This window comes from Cataglyphis hispanica, chromosome 4 (genome assembly GCF_021464435.1).
Source record: "Cataglyphis hispanica isolate Lineage 1 chromosome 4, ULB_Chis1_1.0, whole genome shotgun sequence".
NCBI classification, from domain to species: Eukaryota; Metazoa; Arthropoda; class Insecta; order Hymenoptera; family Formicidae; genus Cataglyphis; species Cataglyphis hispanica.
Genome location: NC_065957.1, coordinates 11,540,037 through 11,564,804, shown reverse-complemented (window position 1 = coordinate 11,564,804; position 24,768 = coordinate 11,540,037). Strand labels below are relative to the sequence as shown.

At 39.8% G+C, this 24,768-nt stretch overlaps 2 protein-coding genes across 7 annotated transcripts; one reads left to right on the top strand and one right to left on the bottom strand.

Annotated features, from left to right (window-relative positions):
- Positions 1-467: 467 nt before the first annotated feature.
- Positions 468-23,319, top strand: LOC126848678 (E3 ubiquitin-protein ligase lubel). Of its 6 annotated transcripts, none has more exons than XM_050589737.1 (20): positions 468-614; positions 3,278-3,367; positions 3,599-3,997; positions 5,268-5,402; positions 5,762-5,989; positions 6,291-6,757; positions 7,235-8,370; positions 9,436-9,725; positions 9,845-9,940; positions 10,358-10,498; positions 10,907-11,272; positions 11,349-11,532; positions 11,914-17,711; positions 18,793-18,990; positions 19,249-19,527; positions 19,600-19,689; positions 19,753-19,909; positions 20,507-20,837; positions 21,486-21,654; positions 22,782-23,319. In XM_050589737.1, exons 1-20 carry the CDS (start codon positions 510-512, stop codon positions 22,809-22,811), a joined length of 10,689 nt encoding a protein of 3,562 aa, XP_050445694.1. In that variant the 5' UTR covers positions 468-509; the 3' UTR covers positions 22,812-23,319. The 6 variants fall into 6 exon arrangements, with proteins under 6 accessions (XP_050445694.1, XP_050445690.1, XP_050445691.1 ...); XM_050589733.1 differs by having other exon boundaries at positions 10,340-10,498; XM_050589734.1 differs by lacking the exon at positions 21,486-21,654 and adding an exon at positions 21,252-21,420 and having other exon boundaries at positions 10,340-10,498.
- On the bottom strand, positions 23,159-24,715 carry LOC126848685 (uncharacterized). The gene is made up of 2 exons (XM_050589763.1): positions 24,410-24,715; positions 23,159-24,177 (listed from the first exon to the last, which is right to left on the bottom strand). Exons 1-2 carry the CDS (start codon positions 24,535-24,537, stop codon positions 23,532-23,534), a joined length of 774 nt encoding a protein of 257 aa, XP_050445720.1. The 5' UTR covers positions 24,538-24,715; the 3' UTR covers positions 23,159-23,531.
- Between the last annotated feature and the right edge of the window lie 53 nt (positions 24,716-24,768).

Here is a 24,768-nt window from a genome sequence, read left to right as displayed (position 1 = left end):
TTTTCAAATTTTAGGGGATAATAACTTACTTTTAAATTAATTTTAAAAAGATTTTTCAGAATTTAAATCTGAATTTGATGACTAAAATTTTAATCTGGATTTAATGACTAGGACACTATCTCTTTTGCAATATTGATTTGAGCGTAAAAATGTTAAATTAAATTATTAAATGTTAATGAAAAAATCCATCTCTCGGAATACTTGGATATATCTTTATACGATGTACAAAAAAAAAAAAATGCAAAACTGTCATGCAAAATTTTTGTGGAACCGCCTTCAATAAACTCTATATCGCGATAGAAACGTCCGACGGCGGTTATCAACGCTTTTCGAGAAAAGTATCGAAATAAGCCCTAAACTACCGTAAAGCTTCTAAAGCGACGTCTGTTCTAACAAATCCAAACTACACGACAGATATATTTACGCGAACGGGGAGACTCGCGCCGACAAGGAACGGTGGCAGCGATCCAGCGGTCGTGGCGTTACGGAAATAGATTTTCGGCGGCGAGATGCAACGCCCGCTAGGCGAATCGGAGAGGCCAGTACCGCGGCGACCAGTTCCCAAGGAAAACCGGAAGACCCGAAGCGTGGTGTCCGAGGTGTCCCACATGAACGTGAGTGCCGATATCCGTCCCACGAGAGTGCAATCCTCGCTGTGCTATATCCTTCCTCGTGCATCGTTTCTTCTATTCAATCTATTTGCGATTCCTGCTAATAATCGGGAAAGTCTCCGTAACGGTTATTCCGTTGTATTATTTCCATTTTTTTTTCTTCGTTTAATCGGGAAAAGAGAGCTTTCCTTGCGATGAAGACAGTAACAGAGATACGATTATATATATATATATATATATATCTGAGATGATAAAAAAATATAAAATTATATGGATATTCCTTTTTTAATAAAATTTATCAACGATAAATGTCAAGAGTGAATCGATCGATTGAGTGCTTTATCTCAGACACTATACGAGTAATCTAAATCGGAGCTCGCGTGGTGCATCAACTCTGGAATGCGCATGGCGCGTCAAAAAATATATCCATAGAGCGTGCATATAACTTTGTCCGTGAGGCTTAATGCGGCTTTTCAATCTTACGATCGGATGAGCTCGATCAAATTGCTTTCTGCCTTGAACATCCTTTATCGCACAAAGGATTATCGATGATGCGAACAAACGCGCGTCGTAGAAAACTATTAACATATCTCTCTGTCCGTCAATTTTTCTTCTACAAAAAAAATATCCATATCAAAATAAATCTTCACGGAAAATTTTTTCCTTAAAACACGATTTAATTGTGAAAAAAAAATTTACAGAGTGAATATAGGTTTAATATTTATAATTTCAAAATATTCTATTTGTTTAAAAATTTGTTAACGAGAAGAAAGATTTATCTGGAAAATAATTATTTGCTGCATTGTTATATTCAAATTTTTATTTCACGATTACCAGTCTTGTAAAGCCGCATTTACGCAGTTTATCTTCTCTATGCGGGTACCAGTTTATTTTCGCTAAAATGTGAAGTAAAGCAACAAAAGAGATAAAGCGCGGAATTCTCACACCGCACATGCGGAAGGACACGTTGGTCAATTAACGCGTATGCGTTATCTGTGACTCGTGCTCCGACTGTCTGACAGTTGCCTCCGGTTTAAGAACCCTTATCGAGGATTGCACCTTGCGAAATAATCATTATCTAATTATTCGTAAACTATGCGTTATTGTGGGAAATGTGAGGAAAGCATAAGCGGATCTTCAAGTTGCATCGTGCTCTGGTTCTAAACACTAATGAAATGTCGCGAGACGTGTCCGAGTGGAAAAGAAGTTTTACGAATAGAAATTCTCTCTTGGATAAACTAGAAATTGGATGATTTCCAACTTGCGCATAGACGTGTGCAATTTCAGCGAGAAATAGTCTTGCGATGAACGTTCAATTTGCATTTATCTCTTTTTTTTTTCTCTTTTCATCCCGTCACACGTTGAGACAAGATATATAGGAATGGAAAAAAATTAAAATTGTGTGCAATGTTTGAAAGAAAGAGATATTTATTTTTAACAGAGTTAATAAAAAATATAATAATCGCGCATTATATACTTGTTTAATTGCGGTAAAATTCAATTTTGTCGATTAACTTTCCGATATTCTGATATTACATTATAAAAAATTTTAACGAAAGTATTATAAGATACAATTTGTGCCTCGATCATGTGGATTTTCGTGGATTCATCGGGAATCCTGCGCTGCGCAAAATAGAAACAAAAACATCTGCGCTGCGCGAGGAGAACAGAGAAGTGAACGTTCTAAAGATATACAAACGACTCTAATTCAAGAAACTAATTCTCATCTCGTCGCGTCTCTCAAGCGAAAGCTTCTCGCGACGTGGCCACGTTTGCTTCGTTTGGCTAAGATTACATATACAAATGTCTTCAATCGATCGAGACAATAATAAAAAACGCGATAAGAGGAAGCGAGTGGGAGGAGAATGTGAATCTTTTAAAAAATAGCAAATTTATAAAATATTTCTGAAGCCGATTTATATATTTGAATCGTCCGTTTCCTATTTAATTATCATTCCGTTGATCAGAAGCACGCTCAGAAATATCTCGAATTTAAATCCGCTACGAGAAGCGCTCGATATTTCACGTAGGACGAAAGGTAGAACGTCGTCGCTGTGTCACCCACGCGGAGAAAAATAGTGTCGCGCACACACACCACGCTGCTCAGCTTTATTTCTAGACGCGGAACACGCCGCTTTTTCCCGACCGCAGAAATAGATCCCCGGTTGGTCCCCAGCTTCCGGCGTTCTGGATCGGCCGGCCTGACGTCACGCTTTCCCCGCGACCATGCCTACTTTGGGAAGAATTTATTACACGGCCGAGATTATCCGGGGGCCTCTCTCGTAAGCGCGAGAGCCTACGAGCTGCGATGACATCAATTCACAGTTGGCACTGTTATGGCGGTAGAAGACTGCCAGGCTTTTACGAAGGCTTCGGGATTTTTAGCTCAGACAAAACACTCGGTTGTTTGCGCGTTTTCTACATATGTATGATTAGGCTCTTCGAAATTTACTTGCATTTATGATTTTTTTAATATTTAATAGCTGTAATGTATTGTATGTCTTACATGCATTTGCAAATCTCATAAAAGATAGTGTTTTTTTTTTTTTTTTACAAAAAGTTATTGCAACATTTTGAGTAATAAGTGTGACAAAAATGTCTCTGAAATAAATTACTCTATCGTTTTAAGAGAAAATTGTTAACAAAATTTTGCTTTTATTTTCTAGAATCCGGGAGCTGAAAGATGGCGACCAATGGCCATATCGAATCCGTCTACCAAGTTGCGGATGGCTAGATCCATGCCCCATTGGGTCATGGTATGTTTTTCTCTCATTCAATTATATTATATATTATGTTTCTATCGATTGCTTCGATTTTTATAATTATTTCTTGTTCACATTTGCCGAAATAATTTGCTTCGCGTAATCTATTTTTATTTTATTCTTTTGCCACGAATAAATCAATTCGTTTAAATCGTCGCGATAAATCTCTAAAAAATATATATATATATATATATATATATATATATATATATATATTTAAAAAAGGCGCAGCAGCAACAGCGAGAAACGGAGCAGCAGCAACATCGGCCCCCGACGCCCCCGAAAATTCCACCGCCGTCGCTCTCGGGGGACTGTGGTGACCCCGACTACGAGATCATCGAGTTCCCGATCCAGAAACCACCCCAGAAGACACCCCAGTGGAACGTCGGTAAGTGCGCCCTGTGCGGCACCGAGAACGTGTTTGCGCGATGCGACACGTGCGACGAGAATTTCTGCGAAGCCTGCGACGACATGAATCACAAGCACCCGAAGCGGAAGAGCCACGTTCGCAGGAGGATCCTGACCGAGGACGCGAGCAGGAGCAGACCGCCCCTTCCCCCTAAAGGGGAGATGTCGTGTCCGCCGCCGGTGCCGCCGCCGCGAAGAAATCGCAAGGCCACTCAGGTAGGCTGCACCCTCGCCTGAAACTGCGCCCGTGAAATCTTGTTCCAGGCAAGACCGTTCGTGCGAATCCTACCGCACGAGTCGTACCCCAGCCAAGGATCCTTTCTCGGAAATCATTCGAGCTCGATGGAGATCGGGTTGCGATTGGCAAATTTCGAAGATCGAGCTTTCCATCTCTCGGCGACTTTGGCTCGCCGAGATTGGATCGGTGACCGACTCACGGAAGCTGCTTTATCGCCGTTTATTTCAACCTCGTCTCCGTTGCGGCTCCGGATGCTCGCCGAAATGCTCTCCCCCTCCTGACGAACAAAATGCCACGATCTTTACGACGTTGTTGATTTACAACATAATGACGTAAAACTTTTAACTAGAAACGTCACACCGAGGCAACTGAGAGCTTTCTCATTCTTGCGACCTTCAAATGATCGTTAACATGTTGTTTTCTCTCTTTACATTTATTAGATTTTATTTTACGTTCAGATTTTATTGTACACATGTTATCGTTGTTTTTTAATACACCATGTTACCGCAAAACACTGATGCCGTATTCACTGAACCTGTTCTCTCTTTCAGTTTCATCATTGACGTAATGACGCGGAAAAGACGGACGTGGCGCGTCGGCGCCGTCGTAATGTCGGACATTTGTCGTGCCGTGTAATATCAAATCGTTTACCCGCGAATGATTTCCGTGGGGTGCGGTGAATATGGCAGGTTACGGTGAACACGGCGAACACCATCATTCTCGCACACGATCACGATCCTTTATCGACGACGCATCAATCCGTATTTTCTGTGTACACCGTTTACAGGTTTACCATCCTGACTGATTTTCACACACGGTATATCGATTTCTTTTCAGCATGTATATACTAGACGGATTGGACCATAGCTGTGAACCTGCCACGTGCAAAATAATCATTTCACGACGTTTGACTTACAAGACTCTTGTTCGTAATATTTTTGACGCAAGTCTCTGTTTATATGTATCTGTTTATTTATTTTTATATTTTTTTTTAGAAGAGAATCTGTATTTTTCTAGAGATGTAATTTCTTATCCATCGCAATCATGATTAATCATATATTTGACGTTTCTCTTTTTTAACCATATATATCAGCGCAGTTTCGCATACGAACATCACTACAGTCCTCGACACAACACCCCATGCGCTGTTCCTTCATTCACGATATTCACGTAATTAAGTCCGAGTTTCGCGCTTAGGCTAAGTCGGCATTAGCTAAAGGCTCTATACATCTCCCTTTGCTCGACAAGGTCGGGAGCTTAAAGCGCAACCTTGCCAACCCGATAGCACCGCCGGATTCAAGAATATCGAAATCTACGAATACTTTAAACACGTCCACCAATGATGCTTCAGGATCAGGAACGGACAAAATGTCTACTCTACAGGTGAGAAATTACATAGATCTTTCTTAATTGTTAAAAAAAAACTTTTAATAAAAAAATTTTTTTAAATTGAATTTAGGATATATTTCTATGAAATTATAACGATTATATGCATCTTATTAAATAGATAAAAAAATTACAGAATCAAACAATAAATGTTTGTATAGATTTAATTATTTATTAATTAATTTGCAAAGTTAACTTTTAATTTTTGATTTTATTTGATAATTATTCAAATTAAAAGTATTATTTTTATGCACTGAAAATTTTAGATATGGATATTTCCTTTTGCTACCATTTGCATCGTTATGACTTCAGTGATTAAAAATTGTGTATGAAAAACTGTAAACTTTTTTTTTCAGGAAAGATACAGAAAATATCAAGAGGCGATGAGAGCTCAAGACGCAAACAGGCGACGACACCCGTCCTCGGACACCTCGAGGGATACTTTGAGCGGAAGACCACTTAGCTTAGGCAACTCGAAACCAGCACCGCCGCTTCCACCTCCGCCTCCACCTAGAGCAATGCTACAATCGGCCAGCGTTTGCGATTTAACCGCTGCTCATATGTGGAATCCGGGGATGCATCAGGTATATTTAATATTCTCAAAGTGTTTTTACCTTCATTCTTATTGTATTAATTTTTTGCTTCTGATTAATCATCAATTTCAACCAGACAAAGAAAATAGAGTAATTAAAAAACATGCTAAAAATAAAAGTATAATATAATTCCACATTAATTGATTAATATTTTAATTTTTTTTAATGAATTAAACAAACTGAAATAGATATATTTAAAAATAGAATATTTTTGAGACAAATTTGTTTTATATAATAATGATATTTTTTAAAATACAATAAAACATTATATATAAATAAAATCATTTCTCAGGCCCAGTCGATGGCACATTTAGGACCTGGCGGCATGCCGATGATATGGTATCCGCCGACCAACTCCTGGGACGTATCGATGAGCGGTTCCACCGCGAGTCTGCATCATCCAAGCGTGTGGGGATATCCCATGGGTTATCCGTCAGCTCAGATGCTGCCTCCGCATTATCCGGGATCTCTTTCTAGAGCGCACAGTCCGACTAGAAGTGTCAAATGCAGTAGAAGGTCGAGGCAGCCGTCACCGTCCCCCAGTCTGAAATCTAAAAAGTCCTACGCTTCAAGATCACGATCGAGAAGATCACCCGGATCACCATCGGACGCGAGCTCCGAAAACTCCGACGAGTCTGATATGGACGACAGACTCTCCCGAGGATCCAGGAGCAGACGCGGCAGCGTACCCAGAAGTATACGACAACGAAACTATCACGATGACGATAGCAGAAGTCTCATGTCTAGAAGTCGACGAGAGTAAGTTAAAAAAAGAAATTATATAAAAATTATATTTTTCTAAATATCCATTTTAATTTCATTTAATTAAATGTTTTTCAAAAGATTTTCCATAAATATTTTATTGATGTTAGTAAAATCATCTATCATTTTGTCAATACTCGAGATTATAAAACTCAGAAAGCAAAGAGTTTTTATAAAATTTCATGTTTAAATAAATGTAAACATTGAAAAACATTTTGCAAACAATTTTGTCGATATTGTTTATTGCCGTGTTTTGACAACAAAATTTTGAAACTTTTACATTTCCACAACTTTGTTGTTTAATATATTTATATACATAACACATATCCTATTTTTCTTTTCTAGAATGATTAATTTTTTTAGCCTTCGTAGAATCTCTCTTTTAATTTCTCTAAAATATTGACTTAGTTTTGTTAATATTTAAGCTTCCATATTTTATATCCGCAAACACACACGTTCACGTTGATTTTTTAGGAGATTAATGTCCGAGGAGAGAATGATGAGTACCGAGGATCAATGGTCCGAGAGTCCGTCTAGTAAACGATACTCGACGCCTTCGAGAAGCTACGACGATCGCTCAGTTTCCAGAGTAGATCGACTGGAACGCGTACAAAATGGAACTTATCGCGATTGTCGAAAACGAAGCACCGATGACGAGTCCTCCGATCGAAGGATCAATGCACCGAGCCGAACGCGACTCACGAGCTCGTCCGACGACCATGTCGAGAGGGTGGAGAACGCATTAAAGAGAGCATCGTCCCTTCGTAGAGACATAATGCTGGATGATCATCGTCGCGATTCTCATAGATCATCCTTCGAGAGTGACGGTCAGGCTAGAAAGACACCTTCTCGAGATGTGACTTCTCCGAAGAGGATACCTGCTGAACGAATGCGCCTTTTGGAAAGACAGTCTTCTCAAGGAGATTCAGATAGAGACAGGAATCGCGCGAACAAGGATGAAATCGTATCACGCTCAGCGAGAAGAGAACAGCAGATCCGTGACATCTCGCGAGAGCGCGAAATCCGTAGATCCTCGCTTGAATCCGACAATCAAGGTCTTAGAAAAACTTTTTCCAATGAAATACCGACAAAAAGACACGAGGAAAGGATGACCGGTGATCTTCAAGATCGCCAGCGATCGATCGAGAAAAGTCATCAGCTCGAGAACTCCATGCGGACCGCAGAAGCTCAAAGGCAAGATAACGTCGATATAAAGCAACACCAGCAGCAGCAGCCGTTGCTGCGAAGATCTCAGTCCCGAGAGGATCCAAAGATAGCGAGGAAAGACGCGGTCGAAAATGCATCATCCAAGAAGCCTGCTTCCAAAGAAACGATCGGCTTGATGGAAATCCCGAAGGAAGAGTGGGCCTGCGAGCACTGCACCTTCATCAATAAGATCAACGATCGCGTCTGCGTGGTCTGCTGCAAAACCAAGAGTAGCGCACTACCGCCGAGCACCCTGAACGACGATCCGATCGAGCTGCAAGCGCCGAAAAGTGAAGCGTCGAGCAAGATCGGCGATCCCAATCCCCATCTCGAGAAGCGGATCAATCTGTTGAAGATCTCTAACAGCGAAGAAAGCGGCGAGAGCGGATCCGTCAAGAATAAAGGTAGACTGAGGCGCAAAATCAGTTTCTCCTTCGGTACCAAGTTATCCAAGTGACGTTCCCGAGATCCGTGTTCGTTGTCTCCTCCTTGTCTTCCCTCCTCTCCCCTCTCCCCTCTCCCCTCTCCCTCTCTCCCCCGCGTATCCCAGAGAAATGCGAAGAACCCAGATTATATTTGTACGTGTCTCTTCTTTTTTCTCTCTCTCTCTCTTTCCCTTTTTATACGTAAAGCAGTGCAGTCACGAGCCACTCTACAACTGGTTGTTCTCCATCCTTCGATGTATTCCCTTGGATGAATAATAAAGAGACATGGAAACTGTTTTTCGTACAAGGCTACAACGGGACCAAATGCATAGTCGTATTTGAAATTCGGCCATCTATCGCGTTCATGTCTGTGGCACTATATTATTCATTCAAGTGATGCGACGGTTTCAAGCACGAGCGTGCATTTGGCATATGTTCCTTTATTCCGGGGCGAACCATCGATGGAAAATCACTGCCAAAGCATTTGGCTCGGTGATATTAGAAGGCGTCGACGACGCGTAGATTTATTCATTTCAAGATAAAGTAAAAATTTAACAAGCGACAATAAATTTTTCAAAGTTTCCTTGAAAGATTAATTGCCCAGTGAAAATTTCGCATGTTAATCCAAAATACGGATATTATAATAATAATACAATGTATTCAATTATTAATAATATTCGTAATAGTGTTAATTACATGTGCGAATTATTGCAAAATTAGCAAATTAATAGCTACGTTAATTAAACAATATTTTTTACAATCAATTTTTTTCCTTTTGTAAAATTTTTCAACATATTATTCGTAATTTCTCTTTCATCTTTTTCTCGATTTCTAAAAATGAAATAAAAACGTTATAAATGCGCTTTCTTGGATGACCTTGAGATTGATAATATATGAAAATAAGTTGTTGGGGTGACTCGGCAACAACGGCTAATCATTCAAATTCTATAAACTGTTTATTTAAAATCGCTATTAGTAAATTTACATAATAAAATAAAATAACTTTAAAATAACTAAATTGTGAAAAAATGTTGTGATTTACAGATGCAATTGCTACAGACGATAATCCTCTCATGGAAAATTCTACGACGTCCTCAACTTCGCAAGCAGAAGAAGTGTCATCGAAACCGGCGGACGCAGCATCACCGCCGATTGCTGAAAATTTGGCAGCAGCAGCAGCATCATCAACATTACCGCCTTTTCCAACTACGAATATCTCCAAAATAGACGCAAACGCGACGCCGCGGGAGGAAAAGGCCACGCGTGGGAAACTTTTAAAAAGTCATTCGGTGTCCACGGGAACATCTCCTCCACCACAGAATATCTCGACTCAAGTAAGTATATCATATAAATGAGATAATATTTGCAATCGAAATATTTTATGCACAAAAACAAACAAACAAGTTATATAGATAGAAGATTACAAAAATAATATGTGTATGAAATATTTTAGACCTACGACTATCTCCCTCCGAAAGGGACTCTTGGAAGATCCGCGTCAGTAGCAACGTCAAAGAGTTATTTATATTACGATGATAGCGACGGAGAGGTGAGCGTAAGACTGTGAATGAATTAAAAAACGTAATTCAAGTTTAATTAAAATGTTGAATAAAAGCAATTGAAAGAAATGGATCAGTAATTTAATAAAATAAAAATGTCACTTACACATATATATTTATTATATGTATATATGAGTATATAATTATATAATATATTTATATAATTAATTATATATACAATTATGTTTCACTTTATATTTATTCTATATTTATATAACTATAGCAAATAAATTTGGCATATATGAACGTTAATAAAATCTGAAAATAATGAATAAGATGTATAGGTATATAAAAAATTAGGACACTTGTTGGACGCCAAGTAAAATATTCTTTCAAAAGATATTTTTCTCTCCGCGATCGATCCCGTAGCGTTCTAGTGAAAAGACAAGGCGGAGCGTCTGTTTCAGGAGCAGACCAGATTCGCAAACAGTCCCGATCTATATCCGCGGACGTTCCAAGAACAGCAGCTGATGATATCCGGTCAGAAAAGCAGAGAACGGACCAGAAGAAACTCCATCGACTCGTCCCATCTCTATTATCGTTCCAGGGTAAACTCGCTTACAAGCCAAGCCTCACGGATTTTTCGTTGTATACCTCCGTCGATTCTTAACCCAATCCAGTTGCAATAATTAGCCTCGGTGTGAACGTAGGCAGGATGATACTTTTATTTCCTTTTTTTTAGCATAATCCAACCAAGCTTAAATAGATGATGACTTATCGTACATTTATCATGCTTATTCACAAAATGCGTTTTCAGCTACAACTAAATATAGTTTTAATATTAATCTAGAAAAGCATTTAACAGCGCGTGCGATCAAAGATAATCTCTACGACGGCGGAACGTCTGCGATTGTGACTATAAATTAAATAACACCATCTCTATTATATATATCTCGTTCTTTTCGTCTAATTTCGATAAAACGATCTCCAATAGCGATGCAATTCTCGTATTTCAGGAACCGAGCCAACCGAGATATGCGGAAGCAGGTGCCAGTTCCAGCCAGCAAGGGGGAGTTTCCACGTTGACCCGTCAAGGATTGGAGATCGTGGAGCTCCTACGAGAAGCCGAGAGGCAGGGATTCACCACCGATGACGTTCAGGTGGCGTTGGCCCAAGGTGCATCGAATCCGATCGAGTGGCTTCACACGCAGTGGCCGCATCTGGTGGAGACGGTGCGGGTCCTGGTGACCGCGCAGGGCAAGGAACTGAGGGAGAACAGCATCGGCGTCCTGTCGCCGGCCGAGGCGAGAGAGGCTCTACGATCTGTCAAGGGCGACGTGTGGAACGCTGTCGCGACGGCCGTTCGGCGCAGACAGCAGAAAGTGCGTATAAAATGAGCACGCGCGGCTCTTTGATCGATAAGCGATCCGATATGATGCCCCTCTCGATTGTCGACAGTGCCAGCAGATTATAACGAGAGGAAACTTTGCGCTCGCGGACATTGTCAGAGCTCTCGATAATAATGCCGGGATCGAGGACGCCGCTTTGCTCGAGCTGCAGAAGAATCAGCTCAAGCCCTTTTTAATGAGGATCTGGGGTCCTCCAGTCGGGGTGGAGAACGACGAGGCTGCACCGCACGAAGGTCAGTGGGTGCCCTCGAGAGACAAAATAATTATTTTTATTAATTTTTAAATTGTTATTAATTTTATTAATTTATTATTTCCAATATTTTTTTAGTATTATTTTAGATATTTCAAAATTATTTAATAAGCTTTATGTTTCTTTATACTTTTTAATATTTTATTGCGTTTTTAAAGATATAAAAGTGACTTTCGGATTATATTTTATATAAAATCTAGAATATAAAAATTTTCCTAATTATGACAATTTAATATTTATTCTTTATAAATAAATTGCGATTTTCTCTGCGTGAAAAAAAACCATCACTTCTTAATATTTTTTGTTAAGAAATGAGTAAAAATAATTGATCGTGTAATTACTTTTTTTCCTTTTCTTGCTGAAGATGCAGAGAGTGCGGTCGGTGGTGGGACGGGGGCGGGATCCAAATTGGAACAAATTGAGAATGTATCCGATACGGAGGCGCGGAAGCAGGTAATGTCACCAATTGTTGATCATTTCGTGGCGTTGCAGGCCGACTTTCAAAAGCAACTGGCGGCTCTCAGAGAACTGACCGATAACTGGCGACACGAGAAAGATCTCCCGAATAAACTGGGTAATAATAAGTCTGATAATCTGTACGACCGCGCTGACGATGATAATAGCACTGTTCTAATCGATGCAAATCTGGTCCCAAGGGCCGTACAAGAAGCGCCCGATGTAGCGATGCCGGGCGATCTTGTTGCGCGGCAAAGACAGGCCACCGTAGATTCGCAGGAAGGCTCGAAGCACTCAAAGTTGATCGCTACGAATCCGTCCGACGAGGGCCTGGACCAAGTAGACGCCGCGTCGCACATCGAAATTCCCGCAACAACGACGATGATCGATGATCTCGCGAGAGAGAATGCGACAAGCTCGCCTCTTGTGCCCCAATACTCCTCGAGAAACGATACCGCCGATCGTTCGATCGGTGGAACCATCGTTGAGGTTGATGAGACTGTACGAATGGCCGGATCATGCGATCCGCCAAAATTAAACGGCGAGGAAGGCGATGTCAATGCGAAACGATCGCGCGAGGAAGCGAGCGAAGCACGACGCCCCGACCTCGACGTTTCGACGATATCGATCGATGAAACGATAGAAACAGCGAAGCAAGTTCCACCAAAAGAAGTAGAACAGAGAGAATTATCGTCGAATGTTGAGGTTCAAGTATCCTCTTCCTCGCATGGAATTTCTGCGCCCGATCCAACGGATACGGAACCGGGTCAGTCCTCTTCTCCGCAAACTTGGAGTGCTCCCGAATTACTTAATACAACGGAACACGCTGCAAACAACGAGTCACTCGTCCAAATTGAAAAGTCGACGGAATTGGACGAAACACTTCGCATCTCTTTCCGGGATTCGAGTACTCCTCAACAAGAGGCCGATATATTGCAGCAGCTGTCGCGGAATGATGTCTCGATCGCGGCGAGTGCATCCGGAAAGGATCTTTCCGTGACGGAACGATCCGATCAGCATATCGCGAGGGAAGTTCCCGAACAGAACGACAAGTCATCGCAAGTCCTGGCGATGGAGGCTCTGATGTCCGCCGTAAGATCGTTGCCGGAGCAGTTTTTGACGCCCTTCATAACGGCGATGCAGGTCCTGTCGCCCAAGAAAGGTGATGCTGATGTAACGACCGCTGATGCACAATTTATGAACCGATTAAATACTTTACATAGTACAAAGGTCGAAGAAACAGCCGACGCTGAGGCGAATGTCGACGCTCTTCAACCGAGGAACGACGACGAGAAGAAGTCTGTCCCGACAACTGCAGATAAAACTGTCGGGTCGCCTGTTCGGGAGAAGAGTAATAATGAACGCGAGAAAGATATCATAACAAAATCGAGCAACAGCAAGATTATCGACAAGAGGAACGTCATCGGATCTTGCGAGATTCCAGACTCTCAGATGGCGAAGTCCCGGTCGAGCGTGCCAGACATCAAACAACAGCAGCTGGATGTCAGATCGGTATGTAACGTGGACAAGGACGAAACTAACATTTCGGAAACTAACACCGCTCTGATATCCGATACGTTCTCGGATTCAGTAGACCTCAAGTTGACAGACGTTCCTGAAGAAACGCTGACTGCGAATAAGATGACGTTCAGCGTCGCGATAGCAGAACCAATTAATGAAACGTTGCAAACGGACATCGCGGAGGATATACATGTACGTAAGGATTCTTTAGAGATAGTCGACACACCTGCGGAAAATGATAGTCAAGACATATGGACGGAAGGATCAATCGAGGAAGCGTCTTCAGGTGATTCATCGAGCTTTCACGCGCGATCGTTAACATTATCTGCGACGCATGATCGATCCATCACCTATCAGGAAGCTCACGAGCTTACTGTCGCATCCAACGATACGTTGATCGATGCGTCATCATCATCATCATCAAAGGAAGCGAATGACTCTTCCATCGCGTCTAATGAAAAGCTTCCCGCTGATAACGCCTCTGTGATCATTGACCCGCTTCTAAAAAACGACTCGTCGCGAAATCAAGTTTCATCCGCTTCTAGGAATGACTTTAACACGGAAAAATCTGAGATGAATATCTGCCAGAAGGATATGATCGATCGCGATTCTCACGCCAATCATTCGTCCATTTCGCGCGAAACGACATATGCTACTAATGCGGTATCCATAAATAAACAAGATATTAACACGCGAGAATTAGAAGAACACTCAAACAATTCATCTCACGTTACCTCATCAGCTTCGCCAGTTGCATCATCCGCGGAAATTTTCAACGCGAAATCACCATCCGTCGAAAAACTCGATAATCTCGAAACGACGTTGCGCCACGATAAAAATGATACAAAGCCGAGCGTTGCGAAAGATGCGGTGCACGTTTCGGAAAAAGTAGAACAGACAATTTTCGTCACATATCATGCTCCCGCGAGCGACGGTAAAGATGAAACTACGTTGAAAGGGGAAGACGTGCTCGTCGAGCAAAGTACGATCGACCATCTATCCATTACTCAATTACGAACCGATGAGAGTGTTCCGCTGTCATTAACAGACTCTGCGGCGAATTTCAATAATCCGGACGATCCGGAAAAGGAGGGTACACTCGCTCCAGCAAAATCTGACAGTTCAACGATCGAACGCACGGATTCGGACATTCGATCACTTGAGAATTCCGCGGACGATTTAACTCGAGACGGATTATCCGCTCCGACAAATAACCGAGAAGTAATCGTGCACGATTGCTTAACGCAGGCGTTACGATCCTCCCCTTCAATCGACACTTCAAATACCTTTCGCGACTCTGAATCTCTGAGGGACGTAAAAATTTTAGAACAGGACGAAGTAAAGTCTGTCGACATTTCTGAAATCTTAAAACAAAATATCGTTGACGAGGACTCTGTTATAGGTACTGACAGACTCTCTGACGAAAATCATCATCGATTAATAAATACTAATAATAACAATTCCCGTGGATTATCTATCGAAAACGTCCCTGCCGCAGAATCGAGCGAAAGCGTTTCGATTGCCGTGGAGAAACCTTACTCCGGAGACGAGATTTCTCAATCTGACGGCAAGCGAGACGCGGAAACATCAAATTTTGCGTCAAGAAGCATCTTAAATGCATTTAAAAATCTCAATATATTCTTCGCATCGCGAACCGAGGAGAAAAATATCGTCAACGAGGACTCATTCTCGAATCTTATTACGACGAATATCGGCGACGTATCCGATACCTTTGAAATAAAGATATCGGAATCGCCCATAATAGCGGTGAATGATTGCGCGCCGATAAAAGACATCGCGGCGAATACCTTCGAACGCGATAAATCGGATCGAATCGGTGATGTCGATACAAACGGCATGCGGGAGAATGCGAGAGACGTCGATTCGCCCGGAAACGACATTTCAATCGTCGCGCGTAACGAACCGGTTAAATCAGAATTATCGAATAACGAGTCGTCGGAAAGGAGCGCGAGACAACCTCGTAAAAGCGTAATCGGGAAATCCGTCGTAAAGGATAGATCGCCCCTTAAAAAAATCGTTCGACGAAAGTCGCCCGTTAAGGTGGTGAAAAAGTCGACTGGCGTACCGAGGAAAAGTTCACCGCGTAAAAGCACGAGCCCGAACAGTACGACCGTCACAAAAGCGAGGGCAACGGCCAGCGAGATTACCAAGACGTCGAATCGGGCAATGCGAAACAATGACTCGCGAATTAAAGAATCCGTAAAATGCGCCGCGCGCGATAAAACAGACAACGGAAGTAAATTGGTTACGAAACTATCGGGTAAATCTATTAAACAATCATTAACTAACGCCAATCAAATAACTGCGGGGAATAGGAAAACGAATAAAAATGATAAAAAAGTTCCTACGTCCAATACAGGAAAGATACTCGCGATCGATAATCCCGAGCCGCCGACTAACATAAAAAAATGTAACGAGAAAAAATCGGAAAATATCGAAAATAAAAATCCCGAACGTTGTAGAAATAAAACAATTAATCGGAATAAAAAAGCGAAAATGTTGGAAAATATTAAAATGGATATTTCTGAAAATCGAGAAGTAAAAGAGATTGTTAATCGCGAAACTGAAATGTCAAAAGATAACAAAATGAAAGCACTTTTGACAGAAAATAAAAACGATAATTCGAAAACTAAAATATCTTTACCGTCAAAGATACCCGTTTTAATACATCAAAAAATCGCGCGATCTACAAATATCGTCCCATCGAGCTCTTCTAAAACAAATTTAAATGACACACTATTGTTAAAAAACATATCGACTAAATTGCCGGTAGCGTCGCAAGCAATTTCGAAATTATCTTTAAAGAGCCAGGAAAAAGTTAAAAAAGCGAGTTCACCGATCGTGCAGAAAGTCGATTGTAAGGATAATTCGAAGACGGATCGAATTGAATCTAGTGACGGCAAATTAAATCCTTCAAGAACGATTGAAATTACAGAGAATGCGAAAGACGAGCAGATTCTAGAGGAGAATCATGCTAAGAGGTGCGCCGTGGAATTAACCGAGGAGCTTCCGAAAGTTGAATCGATACAATTGGAATCCACATTAGACGAGAATTCGCAAGCATCGACGTGCAACAACGATCTGTCCGCGACTTTTAACGAACAATTGGAAATCGAAAACGCAATCGAGGAGAACTCCGATTCCGAATATTCCGAGAGCGGCGAGGACACAGAAACGGCGAGGTACATCTCCGATCATAACTCGGAATGCAATTCCGTCGAGGAGTTCACGGAGGCGGAATTGTTGTTAGAGAAAACGCTAAACGAGATAAGATGTGAAATATCGGAATCCGAAGAGGAACGGACGAGGAGCGGGTCCGAGGAGAGCGCGAGAGATATCACTTGTTCCTACGAAACAGAAAGCCACGATCGTGATTCGGTATTGTCCGAGGGTACGGTCGATGAATGGGAGATTAAGTCAAGCGAGCTCGAAGATTCGATGGAAGAAGATGTGTACGAGGAGCTACCGTTTGAAGGAGAAGAGACGAATATACAATACAAAGTTTCGGAACAACAACTAGAGATGGCTGTTAAAGAAGCCGATGACACAATACACGAGGGAGTTGACATTTCGAATAGAGCGGAAAGTAATTCTGAAGTCGCGCAAGGAGATGAAGGGAATAATTTGGATCCATTGAAGGAAGAACCAATTCAACCGGAAATAATCGCAGAGATCGATGTGATGGCACCGAAACTTTCTCAAAACCTTGAAATCTCGGATTCTAACGCTACCGTAGCAGATACCGCGATAGCGTTTTCAATCAAGTTCGAGGAGAGTACAGAATCAAAGGAGGACATCCAGTCCTCAAAAGCGATCGACTCGAAGAAGAGTGAGTCGAGGCTCGAAGATGCAAACAGAATCGAGGAAAGAGATCAGTCGACAGTCGTGCAGAATGATAAGACGAGGAAAGTAGCGAGCGCGAAACGGGCCAAGATAGGCCGAAGGGCGAGTACAGGAAGTAAAGAGGTCAAAGTCGGGAGAAACGTTGACGACGACCATGACGATGACACGTTAAAGGGGGTGGATCGGGCGAAAGCGCCGAGGAAACGATTTTCCCTCGTAGCCAGTTGCATCCGTCGGTTCGAGGGCGAGGAGAATACCGAAAGGACGCGCGTGGAAAGCATCAGGCGCAGGAGACCGGGATCTCCCAAGACGGAGCGGGAGGTCAGTAGACGAGAGTTGACATGACGACCCCCTCCCCCCTTGTAGACGCCCTCGTTGCGCCGAAAGATTCTCCTCGCGAGTCGCCACAAGAATCGACTTTTTCAAACTTTCCATTGACAGATCAAAGGCTATGCAAACGGCTCGAAATGCTGAACGGTTGTCCTTTAATACTTTTTAATTGTGTGTTAATCGTTGATCATTTGATTGCGACAAGAGTTTTGTACGATGAATGCTAACGCGAAGGTAAGCATCGCGACTAACTTATTGTCTGTTGAGAAAGTTGGAGTTATGTGTGTCTTGTATAACATGTAATAGCGCTTAATTATTTAGGAAACAGATGAAGAGAGATGTATTATCCTTTGGATATTCCCTGTTCTAGATGTAGATGAGTATTTAAGATATCCTCTGTGCATAAACATCGATTATAGCACGTAAATTAATTATCTCGACTATATATTAGTTACCTTGAGAATTAATTATCTATCCCTATAGATTGTCTTACATATGTCGAATAGAAAAGAGCTCTATCCCTTCTTTTTTCTTGCATACGATAAAGATTTTAATATACATATGTATATATTCTCTCATTTTCAAAATATTTTTAATTTCATCAAAAGTCTGTTTAAATCTTCTATAATATTTTATTTAATCATCTAATTTCATTATCCTTAGTAGAGATAGTAATTTAATAATATAGTTACAGTAAAAAAGAAAAGATTAAAAATGTCGTATAAATTGAAATATATTGATTTAATTTATATATATGAGCAACAAAATATTTTATTTTGTATACTATATATTTTATATATATATATATTATATTTTATTTAAAAAAAAATATATATATATATATATAATATTTCTCTTTTTGCAAAGATAATAGATTTAAACATTATTTTAAATTACAATTACATTTATAAACTCTTATAACAGCCTATAATGTTTAAATCGATGAAAAAAAATTCGAATGTTCCCAAGTTGAGATTTGTAGTCGAGAAACTTAAGATTCTCTTTTTAAACAAAAAATATGAAAATTATACGTGCCGATATCGGAGCGATGTTATGTGTGTCACGTGTGCAGAGAATAGCACGTCGTCTCTTGGCGGAAGGTCGGGCGGCGAATTACGACGAGGCCGAGGTCGCCGCTAGTTTGCTGACCCTCAAGTTCGGGGATGCCGAGGCGCTCCAGGCCGCGAAAGAGTGCTCCAGCGTAGAGTCGGCGCTCGCCTTCCTACAACAGGAGTGCGAGCTGTGCACCGGTCGTTTTGCAATGAGTCAGGTGAGTGTCGTCGAAAGGAGTGGAGAGAGCAAACGCGAAAAGAGTAAAGCTTTTTCAAGATAACTCCAAGAAGGAAACGACAAGAATGTGCGATCCGATCCAAAATTCCTGTATAATTCGATCACTTTTTGCGAATCTTATCTATCAAGGATCTTGCCTTTCGTCGAGATAATCGAGAATAGAGATTCAATGGGAGCCGCAAATCGTATCATAATTTTTCGATCGCACCTTGATACATTTTTATTCGCATAATTTCAGATGATCTCAATGCTTAAGTGCGTACATCGCTGCTGCAACGAATGCGCAAAAAATTACTTCACCATCCAAATTAGCGACAGGAACATCACGGATGCCGTTTGTCCGTTTTGCAAGGAACCTAATCTCAAGGACGCGAGCGAGGACGAGGTTCTCGAATATTTCAGCAATCTGGATATACAATTGAAGACTTTGCTCGATCCGCCGATCCACGAGCTTTTCCAGAGGAAGCTCAGAGATCGCACTTTGATGCAAGATCCGAACTTCAAGTGGTGCATTCAGGTAAGAGGATTTTTTTGCCAGCATCTATTTTTTTTATCGAAATCCATTAAGATTATTGTATGTGTTTTTCAGTGTTCGAGTGGATTTTATGCAGATCCCGATCAAAAGCGTCTGATCTGTCCCGATTGTCGATCTGTCACCTGTGCCTTTTGCCGAAGACCGGTATATACGCATTTTTGAATTTATTAATCAAAAGACGTTTGTTTTCTAACAATCTCTTTTTAGTGGGAGAAACAGCACGAGAGAATCTCGTGCGAAAAATTTGCCGCTTGGAAGGACGAGAACGATCCTGACAATCAAGCCGCAGGTTTGGCCAAACATCTCGCTGATAATGGCATTGACTGTCCTAAGTGCAAGTTTCGTTATTCGTTATCTCGTGGAGGTAATAATGCAATAACTATTATATTCTGACTTTATTGCAAACATGCTTAAAAGATGCCTATAAGATATATTATAAGTTATTTAATTTAAAACGAAAGCATTATACTTGTTGAAATAATACTGAAGAATTAGATGATACATAATTAATATACAATACTTAAAAAATAAAAGTATTTGTTTTGATCAAGAATTTTAAACAATTAATAAGTTAATCAATATCTATTATAAAAATATTTAAATTGAAAAGTTTCTTTACAAATATTTTTTATTTTGTCTATCTCTCAATATTGCTAAAAGAAATTGAGTGTCATGAAAGATTGCACCTCTCGTATAAACTTTAGAAATTGTTGGAAAAACAATATGGTAATACAAGAATTAATGTGCGTGTAAATGTAATGATTCTAAATATTATCTTAGTATACATGCACATATATGAGCGCGCGGACTGTTTTAATATTATATTATATTTAATGATCGCGGAGAGAGGAGAATTTAATGTATCTATGTGAGGAGAGATATTTTTTCTAAATTATTCGATATGCATATCAGGGACATATTTTACGGAACTCGCTGAAAGGAGACTCGTGAATTTTCATAGGTTGCATGCATTTCACCTGCAGCCAATGTAAATATGAATTCTGCTGCGGTTGCGGCAAAGCTTTCATGATGGGAGCGAAGTGCACAGTTAGTCCCTATTGCGCCAAACTGGGCCTGCACGCCCATCATCCGCGCAATTGTCTCTTCTACCTTCGCGACAAGGAACCCGCGCAGCTGCAGCAATTACTCAGAGAGAACGGCATCGATTACGACACCGAGGGTCCGGTCGGAGAACGCAAGTGCAAAGTACAATTGCAGAAAGAAACGCCGACCGGGGTCGTGGACACTGTATGCAATTCCGACGTCATCGAGGGTCACGCTGGTCTGTGCAGGTAAGATCCATCAGCGAACAATATTCACATACTCTCAGTTAAAAAATGCTAGATCTATTTTATTGTAGACTCAAAAAATTTATATTCATAAAATTAAAATTTATATAAATTTATATTTACATTTTTGAAGAAACTCATTATTGTCATTGTTGTCTAACCGATTAAAAATTGTTCGCACTTATCTTAGTCAAGATTATTTATTCAATTAATTCTTCACAATCTCAGAAAAGAATGCGATAGCTGCGTTGAAGTAAAGCCCGAATAATACATTCCGCGTTCGACGATCGTGGCGCTAGAAATTTCGCTCGCCCTCCTAATTTCCAAAGTGATCCCGGGCAATTCTTCTTCGATAACGCGAGAATCCGCCGCGCTGTCTCCGCTCGATCGCTAACGAGAGATCCTCCGTACATTCAGGATTCATTACATCGAGTATCTAGTTCGAAAGATCCGTATGACGCGGCTGGAACCGATGCTCTTGCTAAACGTGGACGATCTCGAAACGTGCGTGCGACGCGCCGGGCTGAAACTGCCCGCGAACTGGTACGGTCGCGACCCGCAGCATTACAAGAACGACCTGGTTGAGGTAAAACGCGAGTGTGGTGGACACCCACGTGCCTGACTAAAATCTTGGGTACTTTTCCCCCTTAGGCAGCACTACATTGAGTACTTGGCGGGCCTGGTGCTCAAAGGCAGGCTGGACCCCGTGATGATCTTTGACTTGAACGACGCCAAGCAAGAGTTGCGCCGACGGGGAAAAGTTCCCCCTGCGAAGGACCAGGAAATGTCCGAGCGGGATTATCTCGAGGCGTGCATTCAGGTGACTAACACGATTCCTTTCTCACCTCCTCCTTCTTCCCTTTCTTTCCCTTCTTTTTCTCTTGTTCCTTTGATTCATCTCCCGCCTTTTGACCTACTGACCGAATTAACAGCACAGTTGCATGAAAGTAGAATTCCTGCGTGCATGAGACTTTCCAGCGCCGAAAATCGTAAAAGTGAATAGATACCGTTGCCGAATGATGCTGTCGAACGGCCGCACCTGCAATCTCCCAAGATATATCGTCGCGCTTGGACGACTTTTTTCCGAATATATTGTGAAAAATGTACGAGATAGAAAATATTAACAAGAAACTACTCTATTCGTGAAATTCGATCTATAATTTACGTAAAATGTGGAGGAAATTGTTTTGTACTTTTTTTTTAAGTTGCTGTTTTTTTTTACGAGATGATTTATTTTCAATTCCTGTTGGAGAGATAGAGAGAGAAAGAGAAATTATATAAAATAATTTGTTAATAAGAATTTTTTTAGAAAGGATAATATATATGATAGAAGAGAAGCAAATATATTTTCACATTTTGTGTTCCGAATTCAGTCAGGTCGCCTATTACTTATTTTTTTTTCTATTGTCAATACAAATTCAATTCAAGTAGAAAATCCAAAAACGTTTAAATCAAAATATATCGGATATTTAAGTTCTTAATTGTCAATTACAATTGACCTTTTTTTTATACAGGTTTGCACTTGGAAAAATTTTATAATGTATTAATTAATATTATCAATCAATAAAATTTAAATTTTTATTTAAAGATATCAAAAACTCGCTAATGAAACTGCGTATAAAAAAATTCGGATTTGTTAAATATATGTAAAGGTATTATAATAATTTCTGATTTCGCTAATATTGAAAGGATATCCTATTAGGTATTGCTGCATCATTTCGAGAGAAATAAAAATTTCATACCTGGCATTATATCTCAACATTGTAGATCTACGCGGCCGTTGCAGCTTTTTTCTGCGTATATAACGATTTCCCTCTCCTTTGTGAGTTACCTTTTTTTATACGGCATCTTGAAGTAAATAAAGTATACAAGCGTAATATATGCCGCGAGAGAATACATTAACATTCTACAATTTCACCGAGTATAAAATATATTCCGATGTTGCAGATCGTAAAAAAGGAGATTCCACTGGAGTGACTATGGAAAGGTATTTCAGAAAAAAACACTCGTCCTCCTGAAGTCATAAGTGAGAGAGATGTGTTATCTTGTGCATCTTGTGCATCTTGTGCAGCGTATATTTATTTTAATCTGTGTACACTATATATATGTAAAAGAGCCCCTTTCACCACAAGTGAAATTGATATAAAACCATAGAAAATGAATAATGTGCCGTATGCGGATATAATTTTGCAAAAATTTATTTATTTTTTGACACGACGGTAATGTACGATTTGTATGTTAATTCACGTAGCGTTAATTTATTCGTGATAGAAACATCGCGAGAAGAAATAGTGTATTTATGTATTCTAATTTAGTGTACTCTACTTGTTAACAACCAAAAATTTGCATTAATTGAATGTTTCTTCAATGAGGGAAAAAAATATTTATCTCGATGGAATTTATAATTAGTGTTTGAAAATATATATTTATTTTTCTTGTCTTTATATAACTGTTTTTCAAGAAATAGACGATTTAATTAAAGAAATGTACAATTTTTGTGCCAATTCCTTCTTTCTATATTTTTAAATATCAAATGGAAGTTTACAAATTCAGGTTTGTAAAGTAAAAGATTCATCAATTAAGAGATAATTTAGAGTGTATAACTCTATAATAACTTACTAATACTTACATATATTTTTGCAATTGTATGAATATTTGTCCATTTACAAAATAAAATATACTATATTATCTAAATTTTCAATATAGTTCTGCCAGAAAATTATGTAAACTTTTTCGCTTTATAGGCGTTGCTGTACTCTTTTCCATGATGTTTTTTAAACGTTCTATATTCAGTGTTTTAGATTTTTTAGTGGAAGTGGGTAACTTTTTGTTACTATTATTTGATATTATTTGAGGTGTGGTTAAAGGCGATTTTGTATGTGTTTTACTATTATCTTTCTTATTCAATCGTGATACAGGTGTACAACCTGAAATATTCAAACCAGCAGTCTTATCCTTAGATTTCTTCTTTTTCTTTTTACGATTACTTTGCGGTGTTTGTATCTGGGTATTATCTAATTCGATTGGCTTTAGCCGGTTTGTCTTTTTGAATGGCAATATGGTATTTTTAGAACAGATAGAACACTTGATAACCAATTTGTTCATCTCATTTTTGATAGATTTTTGTGCCAAAGAAACACAAACTTTTGGAATCTTCTGATTTGAATTTTCATTCATATGTCTCACAATCTTTTTCATTGATTTAGACATTTTTCTACCACGTACTATCCGAACTTGATGATCCACGGTGCTCCAAAGTGATCCACAATGGGAACACATTACAGACGGCCCAAAGTTCTGCTTGGGTAATTCCACTATATTGCTGAGATTTTTACATTTTTGCCTAAAAATGCATGAAAAAGTTGAAAATATATATTCTTCTTATATATTCTAATTATATATAATTTTAATTTTTATTGAAGTTATTGAAATTATTATAACAATTATTCTACAATTTGTATATCAAAAAATATTTAAAAACATTAAGATACAATCTAAATCTGCAATATAAATAAATTCAGTAATTTTTCATATATAAATTAAATAATGTCAATATAAAATATACAATAAATTACATATAAAAGGTTTGTAACTCTGTAGTCAATGGATTCTTGAACTTTGTCATAAATTGATTGACGTTCCACAAATGTTTAACAGTTTCCATAAATTGATTGACGTTCGGCGAAGGCTTAACAGTTTCCATGATGATCGTTATCAATATATAATTAAAATGTTTGTTTCAATGTTCAAATTGAGTTTAAAAAGTCTGACATAATCTGTTCTCTGTATAAATGTTGATTAAAAGGAAATCACATCAATCTCAACGCGTGCTCTGTCACTAGCTGTTCTATCACCATTTACTCACGTTCGCTACTCACATCATCGCACATGGATATATTGTCTGAGCACAGTGTAGCCAATGTGAGAAAAAACA